The 27109-nt window shown below is 38.4% G+C and overlaps 1 protein-coding gene across 1 annotated transcript in view; it reads left to right on the plus strand.

The window, feature by feature from the left end:
- Ankfn1 (ankyrin repeat and fibronectin type III domain containing 1) overlaps positions 1-27109 on the plus strand; it is a 244704-nt gene that overhangs the window by 84825 nt on the left and 132770 nt on the right. The window contains exons 2-4 of the mRNA XM_047547242.1: positions 5623-5757; positions 20495-20696; positions 23812-24022. Coding sequence (XP_047403198.1) covers positions 20511-20696; positions 23812-24022 — 397 coding nt within the window. The 5' untranslated portion in view covers positions 5623-5757; positions 20495-20510. The remainder of the gene's footprint in view (positions 1-5622; positions 5758-20494; positions 20697-23811; positions 24023-27109) is intronic.

The raw sequence follows: 27109 nt of genomic DNA on the forward strand, positions 1-27109 counted from the left end.
GCTTTCAGTGAAGTGTTTGTAACCTCCTTAAGAGAATCCCGTTTCTCAAAAATGTGACACTGGAAAATCTCCCATGATTAGTTCAGATAAACACTCTGTCATCAACTCCCACAAGAAGGAAAATGAGCCATCTCTCTTTAAGGAGTTCTTTTGAATGTCATGAGTCTAGGCTTCCAAGACTTAGAGAAGAACCCCTTTGGGGGGTTTCTCAGGATATTTTTGGGAACATGGCTTTTAATCTGAAAGGTCAACTGGGGCTTAAAACAAAATAATCAAGAAATAACATGCCTATGAACAGTCTGCACCTTTTGTGAAGGTCTGCTTTGGACTGAATAGCCATTCCCCTCCCAACCTCTTTCTTTTTTTCTTTGGGGCTTAGAAATCGAGAGGGAGGAGGAGGAAGAGTGTCACATTCATTACTAACAACTTCGCACATAATAAGCATGTTCAGATACACCCTGGGGTGTTAGTTTTCTTTTCCTATTTTTTGTCCCCTTTTTAGCTGCTCTCGATAAATAGCACATTTTATTTTTGAAAAAAGAATCAGAGCTGTTATTGAGCAGCCGCGCCCTAAGGAAGGTCAAGAGATTAGAGGACGGAAGTAGGTTGGCTGGACTCTCTGCTGACCACAGTAAGGGACCGCCGCTTTCTTCTCATAATTTAATTTTGAGATTCTGATGAAAAGGTACTCCCTTAAAAAAGTGAAAAATTGTTAGAAAATAGTCATCAAAAGACGATCAATTTAATTTATGTCTTAGAAACAAACCGCATGTAACTAATGCAGGACAGATATGCATTTGCAATGATATATGAACATTTTCAAAATATGGGCAGGATTTTGTAGCAGAAAGTGGACATTACTGGGTTCTGGTATTGGTAATAGTAGCTTTGGCCTCATTTAACAAGTATTCTGAAATTCTAAATGTCACATTTCACAAACCAGAGAATAGTACACTGAAAGGAACCTTTGAATTTAACAAGTGAGAAAACTGAGGCCTAATGACAAACAATAACTTGCCCAGGGTCACAGAGTGGATGAGAAACAGTACCAGGACCCAAGTTCAAATCCCCTATTCCCAGTCCCAAGTTCTTTCCACTGAGTGAATCAACTCCAAGGGGAAACTGCAAACTCACGTTAAATGAGAAAGTCCTCTTTCCAGGAAAACCTGCACCTAGTGCCCCTTCAAATGGCCTTACATGTTTCTCAAGGCCTGGACTGACTTCTTCAAAGCAGTCTAGGACACATCCTTGCAGCCCCAAGAACTCAGCATCTTGATCTCTGTCTTTAAAAAGTGCACACTCTTATCACAAATGCCCAAACTACCTTTATGTACATGTCCTGGAATCATCAATGTTACCACTGTCTGTTCACAGGAGTTAAAACTTTAAAAAGTGACCTTCAACTTCTCTCTAGCTCTTTGGTCCTCTCCTACTTCCACCTGTCCTGCTGACTTGGGTTTTAAGTTCTACCTCCAGAGTGCATCCCATTTGCATCTCCTAATTTATGTTTCCACTAGCCTCCATCAGTGTCTTTCTGCTTCCAGGTTCTTACCACTTCAGTGCATTGTCCACAATGGCCAGACCAGAGGGCTCTTAGTCAACAGCACTGACATGCTCCTGCTCAAATTCCTGTCACCTGCAGCATAAAGTCCATTAACATAGCACACAAGTCCTCCTCAATCTGGTCCCTGCCTACTTTGAGACAAGCTCCACTGGATCATCCCAGCCCATCCACTCCAGTCCAATGCACTGGACTACTTGTCCTCTCTAAATGGTCGGGAGCCCTGTGCCTCAACTTGGCTTCTCTTCAACCTCCAGAAGTCTTCATTCTACCACAACCAGTTCAAATGCAACCTTCCCTGTGAATCTTTCCTGAGCATTCCAAAAGGAAGTAATAATTCTTTTAAGTTCCCTCAGCACTTTGCTAAGGCATTTTTAATGGTATTTATTTAATTCTACCTGTAATCAGTTGGATTTCTCTCACAAGGCAAATCACTTTTGTCTTTGAGAAGATGCTTCATTCCTCTTTGTACCCCTCTCTGCCGTATTGCCTCATCTAATGCTTTGTACATAATAAACGCTTGACTTTCTTAATATTCATTGAGCACTTACTATCTGCGAGGCACTAGGCCAGGAAGTGTAAGGGCTGGAGGAGGAAGATACAAAATAAAATACAATCCCTTTCTTCAAAGGATATCTTAATCTAATCACCAAGGCACCGTCACAAGTAACATAAGCAAGTGAAATAGCTGGGAGGGTGGAATTGGGTGGAGGGGAAGTTCTGAATATGGAGCAAACATCCTCTGTGTTCCCACTGAGAACACTGGTATTATGACATGGAAGGTGGGGCAAGGAAGGAGAAGGAGGAAAGAAAGGGCAAGACTGCTTCTGGATCCCTTGTCTGTTTTGTAGTCATTACTAAAGTTCCCTTTAGGTCTGGCTGATCTAATCCATCCTTCCCCTAAAGCAAAGCAATCCTCCTAAAACAAGACTCTGATCACTTAACTCCCTGTTCAAATGTTTGCTGTTCAATGAATCAAACATCACATAATTACAGGCTTATGCGGGGAGTTAAGGAGAATACCAGTTTGTAGAGATGAGACACACTTCAGGAAACAGCTGGAGAACAAAAAACAAGAACATGCTGTAAAAGCGCTAGGGAGTGCGGGGGGAGTAAAGGCGTGATCAGTAAGGGCTGAGATTCATCGAGAAGGACTAGAGGCAAGCTTTCGGGGGATGGCCACTTGGTAAGAAAAAGTACACATACCAAGAGAACCTTAAGTTTCCTGTTAATGCTGAGACTTTCCTTATTCTTTGATGTGGTTTATTCATTCATTCAATAAATACATGCTAGGCACTTCCACAAAACACTAAATATTTATTGAAAGTTCTCTGTGTGCCAGGAACTCTGCTACACAATGGAAACAGCAGTGAATAAGAGATTTTGCACTTAAATTCTTAAAATATAATGGAGATGGCTGATACTACACAAATGCAATAAAACATGATTGATACACTGATAGGAGAGCATCAGGTGTCACACTCTCAGGTCGCAAAGCAAGGAATGGAGCAGACTAAGGGCTAAGAGAATATTCCTAGGAGGTGGTATTTAAGCCAAAACACTAAGGCTGCACAAGAGTTAAGTCAGACAAAGGGGACTGAGCACCCAAACAGAAGAATATCATCTGTGATGGTCTGGCATTAAGAAAGAGTCTGACACATCCAAGAAACCATAGCATATTCCAAAAATCTACCATGTGGAATGCAAATAGAAAGGAGTTGAGGGATTTGGCTAGAAAGGTAAGCAGCTTCAGACTACGGAGAGTTTGACTAAGGTGCATGAAGGACTTTATGCTTTCTTGGTAGGTTTTGTGTCACACTGACACACTGTCACATCTACTAAATGCATAGTAAATGTCCACTGAAGAATAGATTAGTGAATGAATGGATCAATGAATGAATCTCCCAAAAAGCCTGGGTTTTTTGACTCAGACTTGAGTGCAGATTGTATAGCCCTTATCCAAAATGCTTGGGACAAAAGTGTCTCCAATTTTGGAGTCTGGAATGCTTGCATATGCGTAATGAGATATCTTGGGAATGGAACCTAGATCTAAACACAAAATTCATTTGTTTCTTATACACCTTATACACAGAGACTGAAGGTAATTTTATACAATGGTTTAATAGTTTTGTGCATGAAATTTTTGCTGCAGAATCTTCCACTTGTGGTGTCATGTAAGCAAAGTTTTAGGTTTTGGAGCATTTTGGTTGGATTTCAGAGTTTTGAATTAACAATGTTCGACCCATATTTGCTCCAAGGAGTGGTTCTGTCACAGGGGTATTGTCCCCTTAGATGTGCATAGCAGACTGAGCTCATGACCCCTCTAGGCAGCCCCCTGACATTAATGGTCACTCAGAGTCACCTGGCTTACCCCAGCAGATGGAATATATGTAAATCTGCATTAAAGTCAAAGGTTTTTTTTAGACACTAGGGTAAATCTTTTTTCCTGGGAATCATTTAGACATAAGCTGTGAAAGGCTATCCTGGCCCTTTCTTAATCCTTGATGGAAGAAAATAACCTTGTGAACCTCAAGGGCATGAATATTTCCAAATTAGATTATTCATAGCAATTCCATGAGGACAAACTCCAAGAAGAGAAAGAATAAATGTTCCAGAGAGAGATTTTTGCATTTCTAATAAGAACAGAAAAGGTAAGACAGTTGTGAAAAGTTAAATTGGGCTCTTCCTTTGGACATCCAGGTTTTCTAAGTCACTGAGCCTTGCCTCAGAACCCAAGTCCAGAGGAGCCAGCTGTTGGAGCAAATGAGCTCCTGGGGGGCGTTGGAGGCTGGGTGATGTATCTAGAAAGGGGGAGATTTTCAGGAGTACAAGATGCCATTCCCAGGATTCTAAGAAATTACCAAGCCAAAGATTACCACTCCACCCTCTTGCTTATAACCAAGAGACTTTCTCCTGATTGTGACTGAAGAGTCACATTCGAAAGTTAGGAGTTGATTTGACTCCAGGTATAAATAACAGACCAGATTCAGTACCTAGTGAAAGAGTCCAAAATTATCCCTGAAGTCATCATAGCAGCTAAGCATTCATTTGGCAGAGACCATGTCTGAATAGAGCTTGAGAAAGATTTCTAATGCTGTTGCTAAGGCTGTCGCAGGGGGCGAGGAGGGGATTGTCTGTGTGTGTACATGCATGCAGTCAGTATTCATATGTGCTTCTATCAGCAAGGCCTCCCTGACATAATCAGCAGCCAGAGAGGGTCATTTGACATCTTATTTCAGGGAGAAACAAACAAACAAAAAAATGCCTACATGTGGCTTTCTAGGAAATCCATTTTGTGTTTCATTAGTCATATAAAGCATAACACTGTGAAAGAAGCCAGGTGCACCCATCTGTGGTTGGCACAGAAGCAGTACTGGAATCTTCTGCCTGAGTCTGAGCCTCTTGGTGTCCTAAGTGCCATGTCTGCTGACTACTTTCTCAGACCTGCTTAGACAGAAACCTGAGACTAGGTTGAGCAGCCCCGACTGGATTTAGAGCTTCCTTAAGGGATCCCCTCGATCCTGCTGGGAGCATGCATGGGTGCCCCACGCTGAGAAAATGTGCTGCCACCTGTGTGCTTCTGGTCCCAGGCAGCTGTGGGACTAAGGGGCTGGCCCCAGAAAAGCTGGAGCTACAGATTTCTGCTTAGGCTCTTGGGTGCCAGATGATAATTCTTTCCCTGCCATTGATAAAGTGCAAAGCTAACTGGCTGACTCCCCATCCCTCTGCTTACCCTGGAGCGAGTCAGTTCAGACTCAGCATTGTTTGCCACAGAGCTTGTTGTTCTTGCATGCTGTTCCGAGTGGTCCTCACAGATAGGATAGGCTAAACACACAGAAGTCATGGCATCTCTTAACTACACGCACACAAGCTTGAGAAATCAAGCCTTTCCCAGTCTGCAGTCCCAAAAATATACCTAGATTCTGAGCCAGGCTGTTTCCCTCTCCCCTTCTCACCCTGTGCATCATTTGCTCTTTTATTTTGCATTAACAGTAGCTTAGTGATCATGGACTTCAGCTCTTGCCCGTAGTGATCCTGTTCGCGTTTTATTCTTTACACAGAATAGGAAGGAGGTTCGCTTGCTTTGCGCAGAGGCTGAGCCACAGGAGAAAGCAAAGCCAATGTGATTTATTGAATGAAAGCACTGGACAATTACCAACAACTTGTTCCTCTGCTGCCTCGAACAACCTAAACTGGTAAGTAAAATTTATTGTTGTCTTTTTTCATGTGAATGTGGGGCTTTCTTAGTCACTGATTATTTTTTAAAGGTGTTTGTATTGCTGCGGTTTAAATGCTTTAAAAAAAATCTGCATCTTCCAAAGTTAACTGCAGGTGGTCCATGAGGGATGCAGCCAAGCACACACACAGTGGTCTGCAATAGCACATACACATCCATGTGGAGCCTGAAGGGTGGGGGCAGGGAAGCCCCCTTTCTAGTAATTGGGCATTTTCTTTGATTTTCATTGCAGTAAGCTTAGTCACATTAAGTGCTTGCATAACTGATGAGCAGAAGCTATGAAAAATATATCAGTTTTATTATATGAAATCATTTTCCAATCAGATTCTTGAATACCTACACCTGTTGGATCAGCTAAAGATGGGCCCTTTCATGCTGAAAATTCTGAATATGAACCCAGGCATACTGGTGTCTTATATCCAGTTTGCATGCTGGGCATGTAGAGTATAATGCCAGCATTCTGTCCATCCTGGGTGAGTATGCCCATAAACAACATCGTGATCATGATGCTGAGAATACCTGTCAAAGGAACACAATGGACAAGCATCCAAACTCTTGTTTGACTCACTGCAACTTCCATATCTATGTTCCTAAGTTTTGCCTTTATTCCATTATCATGCTAGGGTGCACTAGGTTCAAAGCAGGTATTTTAAGTGACTTGTCATTCCAAGTGCTTGTTCTTGGCCTGGACAAGCCACAGGGAATACCATTGATAATCATGGGTGAGTCTGCTTCTGTTCTGGGTTCCAAAAATCCCCATACTCACTTGACTTCCTCATTTCCTAAATAAGATGTAAGTCGATATCTGAGAGGAGGAAGTGAATGGAGAAAGATACTGCTTTTCTTACCCTTCCTCGGTCTCCTCAATCCTTGCTTTGCCTGGATACCATGAGACTTTATGGCAGCATCAATCCATCTCTGGTGAGCTGAGAGTCCATATAAACATCATACAGAGTTCAATGTCTTTGTGCACTCTATCTGCCGTACATCACAGGCCATTCCAATGAAGTTGTGGCCTTGGGTGCTGACAAAGATGGATGATGTTAGAACAGAGAGCAGCATGATTTTCCAAATAAAAACCAAAGTCAGGAAATCCGATGGGTGAAGTTTTGCCTGGTAAAAAGGATCCCCAGACACTCAATCGCAAGAGTAGGATCATTCTCCCATGTGAGTTGGTTATTGATGGCATTCCAACAGGAAGGAGACAGAATGACTTTCTTGTTAGGGAATGGGGGGATGTCAGGATAGTGGGGCACTTTTGCCAGTTCCCAGACTCATTTTGTGTTTTTGGAAAATTCCCTTAGCCTTCCTGGGTCTCCATCCCTCTCTTCCTTCCACCCCTGATAGTTTCAAAGCAGACATGCTAAACTCAATTAACATATCCAAGAGCTACTACTATAAGCTCTTTTGTTAAAGGGTGCATTAGGCAAAGAAGGTCATTGTCCACTCACCTAAATCCAGAGAGACTATTCATCAGAATCCATGTGGAGCATGAAGGGTGGAGGAGGAGAAGTACCTTTTCTAGTAACTGGGCATTTTCTCTAATCTCTTTGCATCAAGCTTAGTCACATTACATGCTTGCATAACTGATTAGCAGAAGCTATGAAAAATAAATTACTGTTTTATTATATAAAATCATTTTGTGATCAGATTCCTGAATACCTACACCTGCTGGATCAGGTAAAGATGGGCCCTTTCAGGTTGATAATCCTGAATTACAGAGCCTCAGAGGAGAGTGTATGTAGGGATGAGGGGCCACATGCTCCCCATCTAAGGGATGCAGAGCACTCAGAAGGAAGGAAGATCAGGAGAGAACAGAGTTAAAAATAAAATTCAAATTCAAATAAATAGGTAAATAAATAAATAATCAAATAAGTAGGTGAATATGTAGATAATCAGGATTGTTTTTCAAAGTTGATCAGTAATAGCTTTTCTCCTATACGTACAATCCCAAGATTCTAAAGGTCTTCAATGTATTGAAACAAATATGTTAAGTATTTTTCAGGGAGTAGTTCAGGTGTGGGTAGAATCCATGTACAGAACTGATGGCAATTGCTAGTTCCTCAAATTACCCCCACACACTTGCACATGGAATTAAAAACTGTAAATATACTATAAGTTAAGGAGATTCAAAAGCCTCATTTGCCAAACAAACTGTCTCACCTCTAGGATTAGGTTACCCAAAATACTTTAATTAGGGATCCTGTTAGGTATTGCTCTTTTACAAAATACAAACATTCTTACAAGCAATAACAAATTAAGCCACTGTTATCTTATCATAAATGAATGCATTAAACTTTTTTACCTCAAGGGCACCCCAAAGGATATTGAATTATTATGATATTCATTATTAGACTTTCTATTAACTTCATACTTGTCTCTAAGAACTTCCTTTACAATTAGTATTTCACTCTCAATCAGAAAAGTAGGAAGTCCTTAGGGTAAGCTATTTCCTTCTTCATATGGAATATTTGAATAAGACAATGCCAATATTTGAATCAGACAATGTCAGCTAGATTTCTTTTATAGGCCCTTAAGAGTCACCTCAGGTTTCATGATCATTTTAGCCCCTCCATCCAATCACTAACCAAGTCTGGTCCGTTTAACTTCATCTTTTGAATTTGTCTAGCCCTCTCCATCCCTGTGTTCCACAAGCTATCACCAGTGCTCACGGGACATTTTCAAGAGATTCAAACTTGATTTTCCTCTGCCACCGTTATCACACTCCTTTCCTTTCAGTAATCTTCTGGCTGCTACCAGAGTAATTCTCTAAAAATGCAGATCTCAACTTTAAGGAAAAATATGTGTGTGTGTATGTTTAAACTACACACATATTAATTGTACTTATTTACAGGGTACAGCATGACATTTCAATACATGTATACAATGTGCAAAGATCAGATAAGGATAATTGGCATATGCATCACTTAATGGTCTCTGGTGCTACCCTGTTGTGCACAAGTTAAAATATGTGTTCCTTATCGTGGGTCAGAGGTCCTGGATGATTTGACCCTGCTACCTTTCCAGGCTTCTTCCCCAAGGTCCTGGCATTTTCAATGAAGTGTTCCACTGGGTGTCAAAGTTCAGAGGACTTTCATCCAGAGGATTTCCATTACCCCTACCCCCTGACCCTGACCTACCAGTCACACCATGACCTTTCTCATCACAGTATCCTTATGCCTCCAATGCCCTTATCTATCCTTGCTCATCAATTCCTCATTTCTCATTCCAAATCCTTTTCAGGCATCACCTTCTTTGACCCATTTCCCCACCACCTCTTCTCCCATGACCTTCTCCTGTCACCCACAAAGCCAACCACTCACCCCTCTGTGCTATTTCTTTGTCTTAGACTGCTTAAGGGAAGTGTTTGGAGGTTAAGAACTCAGATACAGACCCAGAGTGCCTGCATTTGAATCCCATATCTACCCTTTACTAATGCCTCAATTTCTTACCTATGTAAAATGGAGATAATAACAGTCCTTCCTTCAAATGACTATTATAGAATTCAAGAAGTTAACAGATATAAATGCAATGCAATGGATTTTATATATATACATCACCCCCAAATTCACATGTTGAAATCCTAATGTTCAAGTTGATGATATTAGAAGGTGAAGCCTTTGGGTGGTGGTAAGGTCACAAAAGCACAGCCCTCATGGCTGGGACTAGTGCCTCCCAAAAGCACCCAGGAGCTAGCTAGCTCCTCTCACATGTGAGGACACAGCAAGAAAGCTCTATGAACCAGAAAGCATCCCTTGGTCAGACATTGAATCTGCAGGCACGTTTTTCTTGAACTTCTCAGCCTTCCGAACAAGGAAAAATGAATTCCTGTTGCTTATAAATTACCCAATTTATGTTGGTTTGTTAAAACAGCCTGAATGGACTAAGATGGGCATTCTTCTAAACATTACCTAGCGCACAGAAGGTGCTATGGAAATAGAAACTCTCGTTATTATCCTATTTCACACTCCACTCTATTTGATAGCTGTATATTTGTTTTACTGTCTTCCTTTCTAAGCTATCAGAGCCTTGAGGACAGGAGTTAGGTAAACAACTCATCCTAATTTGCCTAGAACATTCCTGGTTTAGCACTGGGAGTGCTGCATCATGGAAAATCCCTCAATTACAACAAATCAAAACCGTGGGTTACTCTACGTGAAACTCTACCTTATTCACTTTAAATTCCCAGGGCCTATACAGGATCCATAAGTTGCAGAGACCATCCATAAGTGTTTACCAAACTATAGAATCAATGTTAATTGATTCCACCTTTTTTCCCATAAACATATGTTTTAAAACATCAAAATATCAATTCTCTTTTTGTCATGAAGTCACAACTGACCTTCCAAGACTTAGAACAGAACTGTATATATATATGTGTGTATAATATCATATATATTATGGTTATAATACATATATATATAGTATATGTGTGATGTGTGTAATATAATTATATGTCTGTATATATATGCATGAGAACTCTAGAAAGGTTGCTTTCACTCTGTTATATCATCATTATGATAGAATCAGCCACCCTTTAGCAATCAAAGGCATACCTGTCATGTTAACAGCATGTGGAAAATGAAAGGGGTCAAATTTTTTTTTCTGTCTAGTGATAGGCAGGTTGAAAACTGAAGGTCCCCTAGTTCACATCACAGCCTGAAGAGCAATATTGTCCCAGACAGAAATGTTCCCTTCACTGAATATCTATCTGTCCACCCAGCTGTCAAGAATGGCTAGAACTTCTATTTCTAGTATGTGACATCTTACAACTGTTTCTCATCCAAATTGACTCAGATCTCTCTTCACAGTACAAATACAATGAAAAATTCCCACAACCAAGATCCAATGAAGCATGGACTCTGGAAGTGCCAGAACAGGACAAGTCTTGTCTCCAGAATCAAAATCTAGAAAGACAGCCAAATTGAGCTACCTTAGGAATAATAATAGTAGAATTGTTAAGAGCATAGGATTTGAGGTCAGAGTTCAAATCTTGCTGCTTATTTACTGGATATAAGGTCTTAGACAAGTTGTGCAACTTCTCTGCGCCTAAGGATATACAATAGTACTTACTTCCTTGTAGCATTATTACATTTCATTTAACAAAGCTTGATTATAATTGATCTATTGGGTTTTGGGAGATATAATCTCAGAGAATCAGAGTGAAGGAAAGGGGTATGAAAAATGGTGGAATGAGACAGACATCATTACCCTATGTACATGTATGATTACATGAATGGTGTGACTCTACATTGTGCACAACCATAGAAACGAAAAGTTGTACCCCATTTGTGTACAATGAATCAAAATGCAGTCTGTAAAACTAAAAAATAATTAAAAATAAAAAATAAATGAAATTCTGACACGTTACAATATTAAAAAAAAAAAAAAGAGGGATGAGGAAAAACAAATGAAGGTGCTTTGTAACTGAAATACCCAGAGCATCACAAGAACACATATTCTGTTTTATTTGTGTGTTGGCATCAGAGAAGCCCCCAGGAAAATTCATAGGAGAGGCATGTAGAAGAAATTATCTGCTGACTACAATTAGAATTCTGTCACTTCTTGGTCTAGTTTTTCTCATTTCCCAGTCTCTCAAGGTAGCCATCAGTGAGTTGGACCCTCCTTGGGTCCTGTTGGGTCTGGGGTGCTGCAGTATAGTTACAGCAAGCCAGAGCTCACCCTCCATGGAGACAGTGGTGGTGTTAAGGCAGGGTGGTGAAGTCAAGGCTGTCTGAGCAAGCAGCAAAGCCCAGGGAACAACAGGTGGTGGTAAGGGAGGTCTGGGGGGCACTCTTCTCCACAGGCTCCTCTTGTCATTTTGATCCTGATTTTCCAGGCTACTGTCACTTTTTTTTTTTTTTTTTTTTTACAGCTCACCTCTTCATGTATTCACAGGTCCTTTACAAGTCCCACATAGACAGATAAGGCTATAAAAGTTTTTGATAAGTCAAATTTATCAATTATTTTATGGTTTGCACTTTTTGTATCTTTAAGAAACCGTTTATTCAAGTTTGCAAAGATTTTCTCCTATGCCTTCTTCCAAACGTTTTATAGTTTCACCTTTTACATTAGGATCTATGATCTATTTCAAATTACATTTTGTATATAATGTGAAGTAAGGGTTGATGGTCTTTTTTGAAAAGATTACTTTTTTCCCTATTGAATCACTGGCACATTTTCAAATGTCAATTATATATGTGCAGGTTACCTCTGGGATCGTCAGTCTACTTCATTCATTTGTTTCTATCCTAATGCCATTTTCTTTATCTACATAGTTATTCTTAAACTGATTCCATATGTCTTGGTTACCATAGCTTTATGGAAAGTCTAGAAATCAGGTAGTATAAGTCTTCCAACTTCGTTCTTTTGTTTCAAAATTATTTTGGCTATTTTAGATACTTTCCATTTCTTTAAAAATTTGGAAATCAGATTATAAATCTCTACTAAAAAGAACTCCTAGCATTTTGATTGGGATTGCATCGAATATATATGTAATTTTGGAAGACTCACACCTTAACAATATTAATTCTTCCAATTGATGAATAAGGTATATTCTCTATTTGTTTAGTTCTTCTTTAATTTCATTCACTAATGTCATGTAGTTTTCAGCATACACTTCATATAGTATTTTCATATATTTTGTTATGTTCATGCCTAAATAGATTTTTGCAGATTAATTTATTCTACCTAAACTTTTATGTCATCTGAAAAAGAAGCTTATTTTACTTTCTTTCCTGTGTGTGTGTGTGTGTGTGTGTGTGTGTAGTATATTTATTTATCTTGCCTTCACTTACTACTTAGGGTGTCCAGTATAATACAAAAAGTAGCAGTGGACACTTTTGCCTTGCTTCTGATCCCAGAAGGAAGCACTTGATGTTTAATCATTAAGTTTGATGTTGGCTATAGGATTTATATGTTCTCTTTATCAGGTTGAGGAAAATTTCTTATATTTCTGAAGGATATTTTTTCAAGCACGAATGGATGTTGGATATTATTAGCACCCATTCTGCATCTGTGAAGGTGACCAAATTGTGTTTTTTATTATTATTACTTTTCTCTTAATGCAGTGAATTACAGAGATATTTATGGTGGTCAAATGTTATAGCAACCTTGCATTCCAAGAATAAACCTTGTTGGATTTTAATTGCTAAGATTTTGTTGAGGCCTCCATGCCTCAACAAAATATTAGTCCATTCTTCTCTTTTCTTGTGAAACGTGTGTGTGTGTGTGTGTGTGTGTGTGTGTGTGTGTGTGTTTAAGAAAACCAGGCCAGTGATACCAACCATTAAAAATGAAGACAGACTTTTAAAACAGTGTAGTGTTGAAATTGGTATCATTTTTTTCTTAAATGTTTTGCAGGCTTTTATACTTAACATGACTTTTGTTAAGGATTTTAGAATAAGTGAAACTATGAGGATGCAGAAAAAGCAAAAGCAGAACTAGAAGTTGATTCTCCTATGGAGGTGTCCTCCTAGATAATTATCTCCTAAAACCTAGTCCTGTAGCCACATTGTACCTCAGCCAACCATATGTACCCCTTATTGAAGCTCAGGTCTCCTAAGCCTTTCTGAAGAAAGATGAAAGATCTATCCTTATTTTACAGTAAATGCCATGGGTTTTAATTTTTCTTGTGAAAATAATAGCTAACAAACAGATAAATAGTTGTATAGCTACACAATAGAATACTACTTAGCAATACAAAGTGAAGAACTATCAATATATATACTATCTCACTATCTCAAAATAATCCAAGTTAAAGAAACTGGATTAAAAAAGGAGTGCATACTGATGATTCCATTTGTATGAAATCCTAGAACATGAAATTCAATCTATTCTATCAGAAAACAGACCTGTAATTTCCTGGAAACAGGGGGGCTAGCAAAAGGAGTTAATTTAGGGGAGAGGGAGAAGATTACAAAGAGACAACGAATCTTTTTATGATGATAGAAATGATGATTATCTTGACTGTAGCAGTGGTTTCACAAGGGTACATTCATGCCAAAGATTATCAAATTGTACCTTTTAAATGCATGTAGTTTATAACATGTCAGTGACACCTCAACAGAGCTATTAGGAGATGATAGCTAGTATTTATTAAACACCTATTTTTAGGTACTCTGCTAAACAATTTACATATATCCTCACCACACTGAAAACTCTGATATCCCTTTTAGATTATTACATGACTATTGTTATTCAGATGAGAAATAACATTAATGGTGAGGAAATTGAAGCCTAGACAAACTAAATAACTTACTCAAGGTCATATAGTTAATAAGCAGAAAAGTCAAAATCTAAAACTTGGGTCAGTAGTATATCAAAGTCCTAATTTTTAATATCGTGCTTAAAACTCCCATGATTATCTTGGGGTTGAAGAAGGGAATACAGTGTAATGAGGACCTCCACCTATGGGTGTTTTCTGTGAAACTGGCTAACAAGGAATACTCTCAAAAGAGTGCGGCCGGGGTCCAGCCCTAGCAGGAGTCCATGGGTTCCACACCGGTAAACGGGGCGCGGGGAGACAGCCTAGACATGAAAGTGAGCAGCTAAGTAAAAGGGATTGATTGCACCAGAACTAGAGTCTGTGTCTTTCATTCTCCATCCATCGCCGATGCTGTCTCCTCGCGCCCCGTTTACCAGTGTGTAACCCATGGACTCCTGCTAGGGCTGGACCCCGGCAGAGTGCTATCCCAAATGTAACAAGAAAGAGTTTCCCGCTCTAGTCTCCTCCCAGGACTCTGTATCTATATTACCTATCAGGTATTTCATTCAACATCTGAGTCTTTTTCTTTCCAGTTCAATTTAGTGATGCAAAGAGTACTCTTGCTATGGTTTCCAAGATATCCTTATAGTTGCTAGATCCTAGCAAGAATTATATGCCACATTCAACCGAATTAATCAAGGGGAGGTTAATAATGGGAACATTTACAAGGGAGTGAACAGATTAAAAAAAAAAACACAGTAAGGGATAGCAAAGCCCAAAGGAACAAAAGGAGGGTGAAATCTCTGTAACCCAGAGAAAGCAACTAAATAGAAAAGGGGTATCTGACAGAAGTACCACCACCCCACGATCCAGTTTCCTACTGGGTCTCCAGTTGGCTAGGTAATATTAAGTCCATGAACAAAGACTGCCTTTCTATTTATTTAGTTTTTCTTTAATTCGTTCCAACAATGTTTTGTAGTTTTCAAAAAATTAGTTTTTTACTTACCTGGTTAAATGTATTCCCAAGTATCTTAATTTTTTTGATACTATTGTAAATAGTATCTTGATTTCATTGTCAGTTTAACTCAGAAAGAGGAAAAATAACTTAGAAGATTCATTCATATTTTTTATGTTAACACAGTTTTATGTTTAGCTATATAGTTTGTTTACTCATGCTCTTTCTTCATGTGGATTTGAGTTATATTTTGTGTTCTTTTATATTAGCCCAAAGGACTCTTCTTTAGGGAAGGCCTAATACCAAATTCTTTCAGTTTTTGTTTATCATCTTTGTAATATCATAATTGCCCTTGCATTATGAAGGTATAGTTTTGTTGGGTAGAGAAAAATCTCATTTTAAAGTCCTTTTCTTTCTTCACTTTCAATAGTTCATTCCATTTTTGGCCTTCATGGTTTCTGGTGAAAGATTAGCTGATATATTTTTAAAGATCCTTTGTATTTGACAAGTCATTTTTCTTGTGCTATCCATAAGAATCTTTGTCTTTGGGTTTTGACAGTTTGATAATCCTGTATCAAGGGGTGGATTTCTTTGAATTTATGCTACTTAGAACTTCCAAGCTTGCAGATGTATAGGTCAATATTTGTAATGTACAAATCTATTACTCTCCTCAAATATCCTTCCCATATCCCTCTTTCTTCTGGGAATCCTATTATGCATTTGTTGGTACACTTGAAAATGTCCCACATATCTCTGAGGCTGTTAATTTTCCTCCATTTTTTTATCCTTCTCCTCAGACTAGTAAATTTCAATGGATTTATCTTCAAACTTGCTGATTTTTCTTGTGACTGCTCAAATATGGTGTTGAATTCCTCTAATGAATTTTTCATTTTAGTTATTAGACTTTTCAATTCCAAAATTTCCATTCATTTCTTTTTTTAAATTTGTCTCTTTACTAATAATTTCAATTCAGTTAGACACCATCCTAATGGTTTCTTTTATTTCTTTACACATGATTTACTTTAGTTCTCTGAACATATTTAAAATAGTTAATTTATAGTCTTTGGGCATTAAATCCAACATTTGGACTTCTTTGGGGTAATTCCTATTGACAAATTTATTTTCAGGCTATGGATCATAATTTTTGTTTCTTCACGTCTCAAAATTTTTTAAAACTAAGCATTTTAATAATATACTGTGGCAACTCTGAAGATCAAATTAGATTCTTTTCCCTTCTCAGTGTTTGTTTTTGCTGCTGTTGTTGACTGATATTTTAGAATTAAATTTTCGAAGTTCATTTTCTTTGTCACATGTGGCCACTAAAGTCTCTGCTTCGTTAACTTAGAGGTCAGATAACAACTTGACAAAGATTTCCTTAAACACCTATAATCAATACATCTCCCTCTTGTGGAAGAACTCTGTGTGTTAGACCACACTAGGTGGTTGACAACCCTGTCTTAGCCTTCATTTCCTGTTTCCATGGAGTGTCAAAATCAGATAAAAATGAAAATTTAGGATATTCTCAGAAAGGTTTGTTGATTGATTGATTGATTGACCATGTTCTCAGCCCTGGGCATATTATCAGTTAGATTCACTGAAATACGTCAGAGCTTTTCAAAGCCCTCTGTACATATCTCATTCCCCTACATTTGAACAACTTTAAACAATTATTAAACAATTGTTGATGTTTATTTTTGACAAATATCCTAAAGTAAAAGGCCATTTGCCCTTGGTGTGTTCCAAATCAGATCAAATAAAGACAAGCCTTATATGAGGTCTTTCAGGGAGCTATCAGGGGTGTCAAATAATGACAGTTCTCTGGAAATAGAATTTTGAAGGAGTTCCAACCCTGTCCTATCCCCTACGGTGGCTGACATAGTACACTTTTTACCATGAATGTGGACTAGTTGTTTTCAAGGTTACCATAGAGCTGGAGAGGTTAGGAATAAAGCAAAATAACATGCTGCAAAGCTGGTCATTCTTCTTCTGGAATAAGTATTCCTGGATTGCTGCAAGCCTTTGTTTAACCTCCAGGATTCTGAAAAGTTAATTCTGATAACATTGCTAGTATTCTCATTGCTTTTATGGAGGAAAAGAGTCTTAAAGTTCCTTTCTTTGCCCTTCCCACTGGTATTCTATTTATTTTTATTTTTATTTTTTTTTGAAATTTTTATTTAGGTATATCACTTTGAATGACCTTTTTAAAGTTCCAGTTGGAGAACTTTTGCCTTTTATTAGGAAAAAGGTAAACTCTTTAGTATATTCTGTTCACAAATATATTCATTCTTAACCCTGTTGCTTTATTTTATATTTCCTAATATTTTTTCAATTATTTTTAGATTTATCTTTATTTGACTCTTTTCTACTCTAATAGTCCAAAGTTCTCCTTCCTAGTTGCTTTAATATTAGCTACTAGAAAGAAACATCCCAAAATATGGGAACTTCCATTTTTCTGTCAATATAAAAACTAAAGACTATAATAAGTACATAAAATCAGATTCAAGACAATTTTTAAAACAAGCAAGGAAATTAAATCATTACAATATACTTCAGTATCTCTATTTTGGGAAGAAGATTTGGGGTAACAATTGCTACTATTAATCAAGTGGTTAAAATGTGCCAAACAAGATAGTACCTTTCATGTGTTGATTAATATCCATGATTCATAAGAAATATACTGTTAATCCCATTTATATATGATTAAATAAACTCAGAAAATTTAAATAAGGTGTCCAAAGTCATATAGATTGCAGGCAACAATATCAGGATAGACATATGGGTCCGCCAAATTCCAGAACCAAAGCTACACTGATTTTCAAATGCTTGTCTCTTTCCATAAGAGTAGAAAAATCAAGAGCAGTTGGGAGAGGCATTCATATTTATAAACATAGATAACAGAAAATTGTCTTTGTCACTATCTCTCATCTGGCAGAATTTTAAATATAGAGGAGAATAAGAGAACATAATGATAGATGAAAGCTAGAAGAGTGGAAACATACTGAAGAAGAGCCTAGAAGAAAGGGACAGCTGAGGGAGTGTGAGAAGGGAGTCAAAGAGACAGAGAAAGTCAACCTACTTTGACGGAAGGAAACAGATGGGAGATGAGCAAAGACAAAAGGGGCCCTGTGGGTAGGTGTCATCAGTTAGAGGGCAAGTCGCTGGAATTTGATCAATCGGCAAGAATTTATTTACTGGACTCCTGGGCATTGTGGGAGATACAAAAGAATGTAGAGTTATTTTGGGAATGATAATGATGTAGACAAGACAGATGGTTTAAACTGGGGCATTAATGCTGAAGGAGAAGACTAGAGACAGAAGGCAGAAATAAAGAGGTTAAGGCAATCCCCATGTGATCCAGCTTGCATATGAATCTGGAATTTTTGTTGGCATGAAAAAAAATAAAAGTAGAAGAAATCCTGTAGCTGCGATTGAAGCAAAGGTAAAGAATTTGTAGGTAGAAGGACGAAGATGACAAATAACCTAACTTTTCATTTTCTGCCTTTGTGAATATTTAAAATGACTATTTATAAACACACACACACACACAATACAGACAATGCCTTCTGTCATTTTTCTAAGTGTTAAACATGCCCACTCAGCTAAGACTGGGTAGGGCCTGATGGATGTGGTTAAGTTTGATTTTTGTCTGACAACCATGCAAGGAACCAGAAAGTCTTTCTGTCTTGGAGGAAGTTGCAAGCAAGACTTAAAACATGCCTAAGGACATTTAACAATGGCATGAAGATGGTTTTTCCTTGTCAAAGTGAAAGTAATTAAGGTTGGTTGGTGCCAGTGAACATGGAACCCAGCTGAGAAATATGACAAACTTTCCAGGTCTTTCTCCTCTATGGCAAGTAACAGACTCCCCTATGTGCACTCATTTTTTCTGAAGTATCTATAGATATTTTCTATAACAAAAACATTACCTTCTCTGAGTCTTCCTGTACACTAGGCTCATTGCATGCATCGTGATGTCAAATTCTCAAACAGTAATATGTAGATAACATATTATCCCCATTTTATAAAGGAGAAAAATGAAACAGGTTAAGTAACTTGTCCAAGATCACACAGTTAGTAGGTGAAAAGTGTAAGAATTTATATTCTAATCTGTTGTATTTCTTTTACCTTGAGCCACATTTTAGGCACTGAGGATTTTACAGTCCTCACCCTTGAGGAACATATAAACTAGCTGGGAGACAGAAAGCCAAGCTATTGTAATATGATTGCCATAAAGGCATATGTTAAGTGAATGAGTAAAGAAACATATAAATTTGCCTGGGAGTGTCAGAGACTTCTTGAACACAGACTTTAAGGATCAATAACCATTTCCAAGGTGATGAAAACAGAGATGGACTTCTCATACATGTAAATTAATACATGCAAAGACCCAAAGGTAGAAAACCTTTGAATTATTTAGTAAAAACTCCAAAGAGTTCAGAAGGACTGACACATAGAAGTACAGTAGCAGATGAGAAAAGCACTTGTATCTGAGGCTAGAGAATTTAGATTTTTATCTTTTGGGAACTGGATAATCAATCAATAAAATATATTGCCCAATAAAATATTTTCTACACAGTTTTATATTATAGGATCTGTAAAGGTGTGAACACTTAAGGTCTAGAGATGACCTGAAGGTCACAGCTGAGTAGCAATGGCAGCATTACTAATAAAGACTCCACTCAATTTGATAGGAGGTGTTTAGAAGGCAGCAGCATGCCCCAGAAGCTTCCTCCCTCATGAAAACTCTTTGCATTTAAATACACTGGCTAGTGATTTCATTTGTGCATTTGCTCATTCAAAACACACACACACACACACACACACACACACACACGCATACACCAGGTAGCCATAACCTTTGTAGCATCAATATTTTGATAACAATACCCCCAAATAATGGTGGGTGACTTTTGAAATGGCATGACTGGTCTCCTAAAAACTGACTTCAGTCATGACATTGGTGGGACCTGTTAAAAGAGATTTTCAGAACAACAGCCAAGGACTATTTGGAGAATGCACATCAAGAGTGCCCTGGAGGATCTCTATCCTGGGCACACTGGGTAGTTCACTAAGTGGACACAATTAACTTCAAAATTGAACTGTTATCCTCAAGAGAAGTGGGGTGTGTGCAAGGAACAACTATACTTTTTTATCCACCCAACAAAGTCAAGGTAAGTAGAAAAGTACTAATTGTACTTATCCAAGAATAATCGCACATACCCTTAGGTTACAGAATTGACACACCTCCTCAACTGGGTGAGAGACCCAAAGACTAAGTTCATATCACACATATATATATCATATATCATATATATGTAAATGAATGTGTACATATAGTAAATGGAGGTTGTCATTTCATTCCTGTACCAATTAGCTCTGTGGCCATAAACAAGCTACTTCCTTTACCAGGAAGAAACTAGGTCTGATGATCTTTGACGCTCCTTCCAGTTATAATATTATATTAGGATTCCAGATGGTTATTATCAACTTATAATTCTATCGTGTAAATAATACATCATATTTTCCTTTTCCTAGGAACTCTCGTGTGAAAATGACCCAACAAATGCAGAATTTACATCTTTCCCAGTCAAAGAAGCACAGTGCCCCATCATCCCCCAATGCTGCCAAACGCTTGTACCGGAATCTCTCCGAGAAACTGAAAGGGAGCCACTCCTCGTTTGATGAGGCCTATTTTAGAACAAGAACTGATCGACTGAGTCTTAGAAAGACCTCGGTGGTAACAACAAAATTCTTTTTATTCTTGTGTCGTTGGATTTGTTCATTTATGTTTGGGTTTAAGGAGATTCTAAGATGATTCACATTTCTTTCTGAAGCTCATGATTTTACAGTTTTATAAATGCTGAAATAGGGTCTGGCAAGGCAGGAAGTGCACCTGTCCATGATGGTGGACAAAGTATGAGTGATTGTGAGATTTTCCTTTCTTTTTCTTAACTTCTTTCCCTTTAATGTTTCTGTCACTACTAGACTAAATAAACCAACCAAAAAGTTAGCAATTTGACAAATATGGACTCTCAGATTAAATAGGTTTTTTGAGAAATCCAGTGATCATTCAAATAGTAATATTATTTACTTATTTCTAATGTATACTTCACATGCTTTTCAAAGGCATTCAAAAGAGAATCCAGGCAAAGAATGCATATTTATTATGTAATGGCTAGGGGGAGAAGGGATAAAAAGAAAAAAAAAAATTAGAAAAAAATATGGAGAAAAGAAACACACATACCAAAAACCTAGGCAAATAGACTACATGAAATTTATTATGACATTTATCTTTGAGTTCCCAGGCAGTCAAAGCAGAAAAGGAAACAGAACTGCTTTTGGCATCCCATTAGCTGATAACTGAAAGTGTATCAGTCCATCAAGAGAAATGAGTCTTTTCCTGCTGCTAAGTCATCTGGCCTGAATAGATGTCATAGTAAACAGATGACAGAGAAGAGTGAAGAAAAGTATTGGTGATACCATAGATGTCCTCATATAGTAATCTTCTTTATCGGCCCTCAGTAAAATCTGAGGGCATAACATTCACATGTTCAACAAGGGTATTTTGCAAGGTGTAATGGCTCCATTTGTTTGAACTTTAAACAGAGTGAGTCCTGACCTTTCCAGATAGAAGCAAGTTAGAGTTTGCCAATAAAAGCATAGAGCAGGAAATGACTTAAGAGTGAGGGTAAATATGGATCATGAGAAATTAGAAATACTAAGAACCAAAAACAAATACACACTGTGGACAGGGCAGCATTTTAACTTTGAACTCATTTGTTTTCTAATACATTTTCTTGTTTCTAACTCATCTTCTGGGAGGGTTTGGCTGTGGTTAAGTTGCAGCCCAAGCATCATAACCCTTCAGTTTAGCAGATTGTGGACAAAACACTTTTCCACTCAGCAACTAGCTCTGTAGCAAAGAGAACTGCATACAAAAATAGCTCTATCCCCTGAGTCAAAATGAGCATTTGCATAATCACTTCATATTTTCCTCAGTTCCCATTTTGTTGGACATACTCAGTTAAAACCAACCAGCAGTCTCAGAGACAATCAAATTTTAATGAGACTAAAAATAAAAACTGCCCATCTAAACATTTGATCACTAAAGATCTTCCACATGCTAATCAGGCAACCATGGTGGTAAGTCAAGATCAATGGTATTTCAACATTTTAAAGACCAAGCAACTCTTGGAGAAGATAAGTAGTGTATGTGTTGGTCTTCTCCCATGAGCTGCAGAAATAACATGAGAGAATTCTAGCAACTTCCTCATGCTAGACCTTTGAAAGAACCATATAATCCATAGCTATTTTTTTTTCTATAGCTGGTTTGTTTTTCATGAGTATCCAATTTCTGGCCCTCTCAGGTCCCCAAACAATTAGCCACAAAGCCACTGAAACTCTCCCTGGACCCTTCCACTTTTGCCCCTTACCACAGGGCTCAGAAATGCCAGGTGTCCAGTGTCTGGGGCTCTGGTTAAGAAAGTATGGAATTAGAGACCAAGAGGCTAGGAATGAGGGCATCAGTTTTATAGGCAGTGGGGAGCACTTAATGATCTGTAAACAGGGAAGTGACATGCAGTATGTATTGTTACGGTTTAGATATGAGTGTCTCCCCTAAAGTTCATATGTGAGACAATGTAAGAAAGTTCAGAGGTGAAATGACTATAAGAGATTAGATTGTGGCCCAATCTGTGTATTAATCCATTTGAATAGATTAACTAGGCTGTAACTGGAGAAGGTAAGTCACTGGTGGTGTGCCTGTGGGAAATATATTTTGTCCTTGATGAGCAGAACTCTCTCTCATTCCTTGTTGCCATGTCCTGAGCTGCTTTCTTCCATCATGCCCTTCTACTATGATGTTCTGCCTCATCTTGGGCCCAGAGCAATAGAGTTAGCCATCTATGAACTCAAACCTCTAAAACAATGAGCCCCAAATAAACTTTTCCTCCTTTACATTGTTCTTGTTAGAACTTTTGGTTACAGTGATCAAAATAAGTTTACCAAAACATGTATATTTTAGGAAAATTGTTCTTGTGATATATGGAACCTGGGCTGCAGGAGCCCAAGACCAATACTAGACAGGTCACTGCCACAATTCAGACAAGGGAATGATAAAACCTGCAGATGGAGAGAAGGAGACGAGTTTGAGAGAAAGAGAAAGTGTAATCTCCATATCAAGCCAGTCCTGATTAAACTATAGGTGCTAACATTATCTATGCCAGCATTTCCCCACCTGTGTTCTGTATCGCACTATTCCAGGAGTAGGTAGAGCTAAATACAATAAAACACACGTTAAAACAATTAGCATGAGATGTCCTTACAGTAAATAATGCAGTGACTTAGTTTAACCCAATATTTACCATATTTATTTGACCATATGCTACTTTCTTCACAAGAACAACTTCTAATGACCTATCAAACATTATTCCTTCTACAGAGAACTGCTTTGAGGAGTTTATTTTGTGCTTACTTATAGACTAGCACTGCAGTATTTACTCAGTGTGCATCTACTTGTACTATCTGCTCAATGCCCATTAGAAAGGAAGGGGAGACGACAAGAAAGGGATCCTAATTAGAATTTAAGTTATACTCCATGTATGTATAATGTGTCAAAATACATTGTACTGTCATGTATATCTAAAAAGAACAAATTTAAAAAAAAAAGAAAGAAAGGAGGGCAGGTCCAACCCAGTGTTCACTTGGGAGACCTTAAGATTAATTATGGTTATACACTATCTGTTTATACGCGAGGATACAGTCCCGGAAGCAATCTTTAAAGTTCAGTAGAGCTATGCCACAAAGACACATTGGCCTTGCAAACTTCCTAATCTGCTTTCACTCTTCTCCAGAATTTCCAGGGCAATGAAGCCATGTTTGAGGCAGTTGAGCAGCAGGACATGGATGCTGTGCAGCTCCTCCTGTACCAGTACACACCAGATGAGCTAGACCTCAACACACCTAACAGCGAAGGGCTGACACCCCTGGATATTGCCATCATGACCAACAACGTGCCCATTGCTAGGATTCTTCTGAGGACAGGGGCCAGAGAAAGTCCACACTGTAAGTAAGCCTGAGATTAGAATTGCATACTACCAGAGCTAGACCTCTGCTTTAAGCTACTGCAATAACCAGTCCTGATCTTCCAAGTAAGAATGGTTGACTACACACAGGCTCCAAAATCCTTTACAAATACTCTTGGACTTTCAGGCAAAGAAAAATTGTGTTTTTCAGTTTAAGCATGTAATTGCATTCTAGTTAGATATGATGAATGATATTGAAAAGGGACCCCCAAAGAGCTTATTGCTAAGAAATTTATCCCAAACTTTCAAATATGTGAGATGCTTCAAAAGATGATGCAGAGTATGAAGCACACATGTTTAAAAAAATGAGTATGTGTGTGTTTCTATTTCTGTATCTACAGTCAATGTGGTGGTTTCATTCATTCCTTCATTCAGCAAGCAATGAGTGCAGGGCACTGTTCTAAGTACTAGAAATGCAGTAGTAAAAGTGACAAACTGTCTCCTCCTAAGGGAGGAGACTTCCAATAAGCAAGTAAATAGATAAAATGTAAACTCAAGTAGTGCTAAATACTATGAAAATAATTTTTAAATGAATGACTAGAGAGTGATCGGGAGGAGACAGTATTAAAATGTTTGAACAAGGAAAGCTTCTCTGATTTGGTGATATTTTAATGAAGTCCTAGATGATATAAAGAAATGATTCATGAGAAGATGTGTGGGTCAAATTCTGTGCATATTGAACAGAAAATAGAAAGATGCTGAACAGGCAGGGATAAGATCGATGTATTGCAAGAATAAGAAGGCCAATGGAGCTAGAGCAAAGTAGCAAATAAGAGCATGATGGCCAAGAAAGAAGTCAGTGGGACCCTACTGAGAAGGACCTTGAGGCCATGCTGAAATGATTCACTTTGGTGACTGAATGGGATGAGAAGGTGGTGGAGCAGTTTAGGCAGGTATATGCCACAGTTTGCTTTCTATGAAAAGATCACTGTGGTACTGCACTCTGAATTGGGAAGACGAGTTAGGAGGTTATTGTAACAGAGCAGTCAACAGACATGAGTTGCTTGGACTAATAGTACCATGATGTTGACCAGTGGCAGAATTCTGGACAAATAGATAAGCGCATATATATATATATGTACATGTATATAGATAGATTTATTAAGATATAATCCTCATACCATGTAATTCGCCTGTTTAAAGTGTACATTTTGATGGTCTTTAGAATATGCACAGTCATGAAGGCATCACTACAGTCACTTTTAGAACTTCTTCATCATCCCCAATAGAAACTCCATGCCCTTGAGCTATCACTCCCCAACTTTCCACTATTCCCAGCCCTAGAGGCAACCACTAATCTACTGTTTCTTTAGATTTACCTGTTCTAGGCATTTCATATGATGAAATCATATAATATGTGGTCTTTTGTGACTGGCTTCTTTCTGAATCTATTTCCAAGTAGAAACCATGATAGTACCTGCAGAGGCGGCTGCTCCGGGGTTAGTGGCAGCCCCTGCCCAGGAGCAGATGGATAACACCATATAGCATCAGCCTGAGCCGGGCACTATTCTGAGAACTCCTTTAATCTTCACAGGAACATTTTGAGGTAGATACTCACATTCCCCTTGATGCAAACTCTCTGACCTAATGACCACAGTGGCTCTGTGCCACTGTTTTCATGTTTCCTAAAAGAGTAAACTCATTAACCTGTTAGTTTCTCTAATACTGATTCACTTATTTCCAAGTGGTGAGATCCAAAAGGCTGAAAGAAAAGTAAGTGAATATATAATTAGAAAACACATCTCTACTTCTAAATTTTGTAAACCACTACCTCCCAAAGACTAGGTATGGAGGCAGATCTTTATATCAGAAAACTCTTTATTTGAAAAATGCTAAGCTTACCACATCCATGTCAGAGAGAGTGAGGATTTGGATTCAATGAGATTTGGGATCCTCAAAAGTGCTCCACTGTCAAGTGCTGCTCCTTCTATGGTAGAACTGGAGGTTTTGGAGGGATGGCAAATAAGGGCAGAATAAATCAAAAGGGCACTTTTGTTGCCTTCTGATTCATTCTGCAATAATGTCTGTCCCAGTGATTCAGTGAGAGAGGGGCAGAAAGAGAATCAGAGGGTCTGAACATGGAGAATGCAGACTGAGCCCCATTCTATAGGAACAAGGGGACTATTCATCCAGATGTTGCCTCAGCCGTCCTGCACTGGGCTGGATGAAACATTAGTCCTACTTACCTGAGACGCTGCAAGGAATTCTGCATTTTCCCTGAGAACAGTAAGACTTCCAAACTCCCAAAGTTCCCGTGTACGTAAGTGAACCTCCATAACTGAACTTGAGTACTAACAATCTAGTTAAATCAAAAGCAAATTTGTTCAACAGGTCCCTGTTTATCCTTGTTCCCTCTGGGATGATAAGCACATTGCCACTACAAAGTTGTAAAGGACAGACAGTGAGAGATAAGCCCAGGCTTCAGCCGCTGTGAAATATGACACCTTAAGTCACCAGGGCCACCCAAGAAGTCAAAGAGATAATACCACGTGTAGATTGACACATGTAAAAACTGGCAAAGGAATATTGATTGAGGGCCTGTGAAATCTGCACACACAGTATCTATGGTGTTTACATTCACCCATCAGTATGATATCTTAATTCAATTTTGAAGAGAAGAAATCTGTGGTTCTGGCAAGTTACGTGACTGAGCACTGAGCAAAGGTCACACATCTAGCAATGAATAAGGATGTCAGGGACTCAAGTTCAAGTCTGTGGGATGTCAATACCTGGGATCCTGCATAAACTCACTGCCTTTCCAGGTAACCAATATGGAGGGCTCTGGCCACTGGAAACCCACATCTTTCCCTCTGTATTTTTCACTAAAATCCTATGGTGTATTTCTTTGTTCTGTTCTGTAACTAACTGGAGATAGGCAGGACAGAAGAACACACTGTTTTCAGTTTTTAATTCACTTTCTATACCAAGTACAAAAGAAACAGAATTGCTTCTGTTCATGAGTATGAGCTTGCCTGTGAGAAAAACCACAGTCTGCCAGCCAGAACCTTATAAGCAAACACCTGCTACAAACTGTTCCCAAGAAGCAGGAGAAGCAGGATATAGAGAA

Source organism: Sciurus carolinensis, chromosome 3, assembly GCF_902686445.1.
Source record: "Sciurus carolinensis chromosome 3, mSciCar1.2, whole genome shotgun sequence".
Taxonomy (NCBI): Eukaryota; Metazoa; Chordata; class Mammalia; order Rodentia; family Sciuridae; genus Sciurus; species Sciurus carolinensis.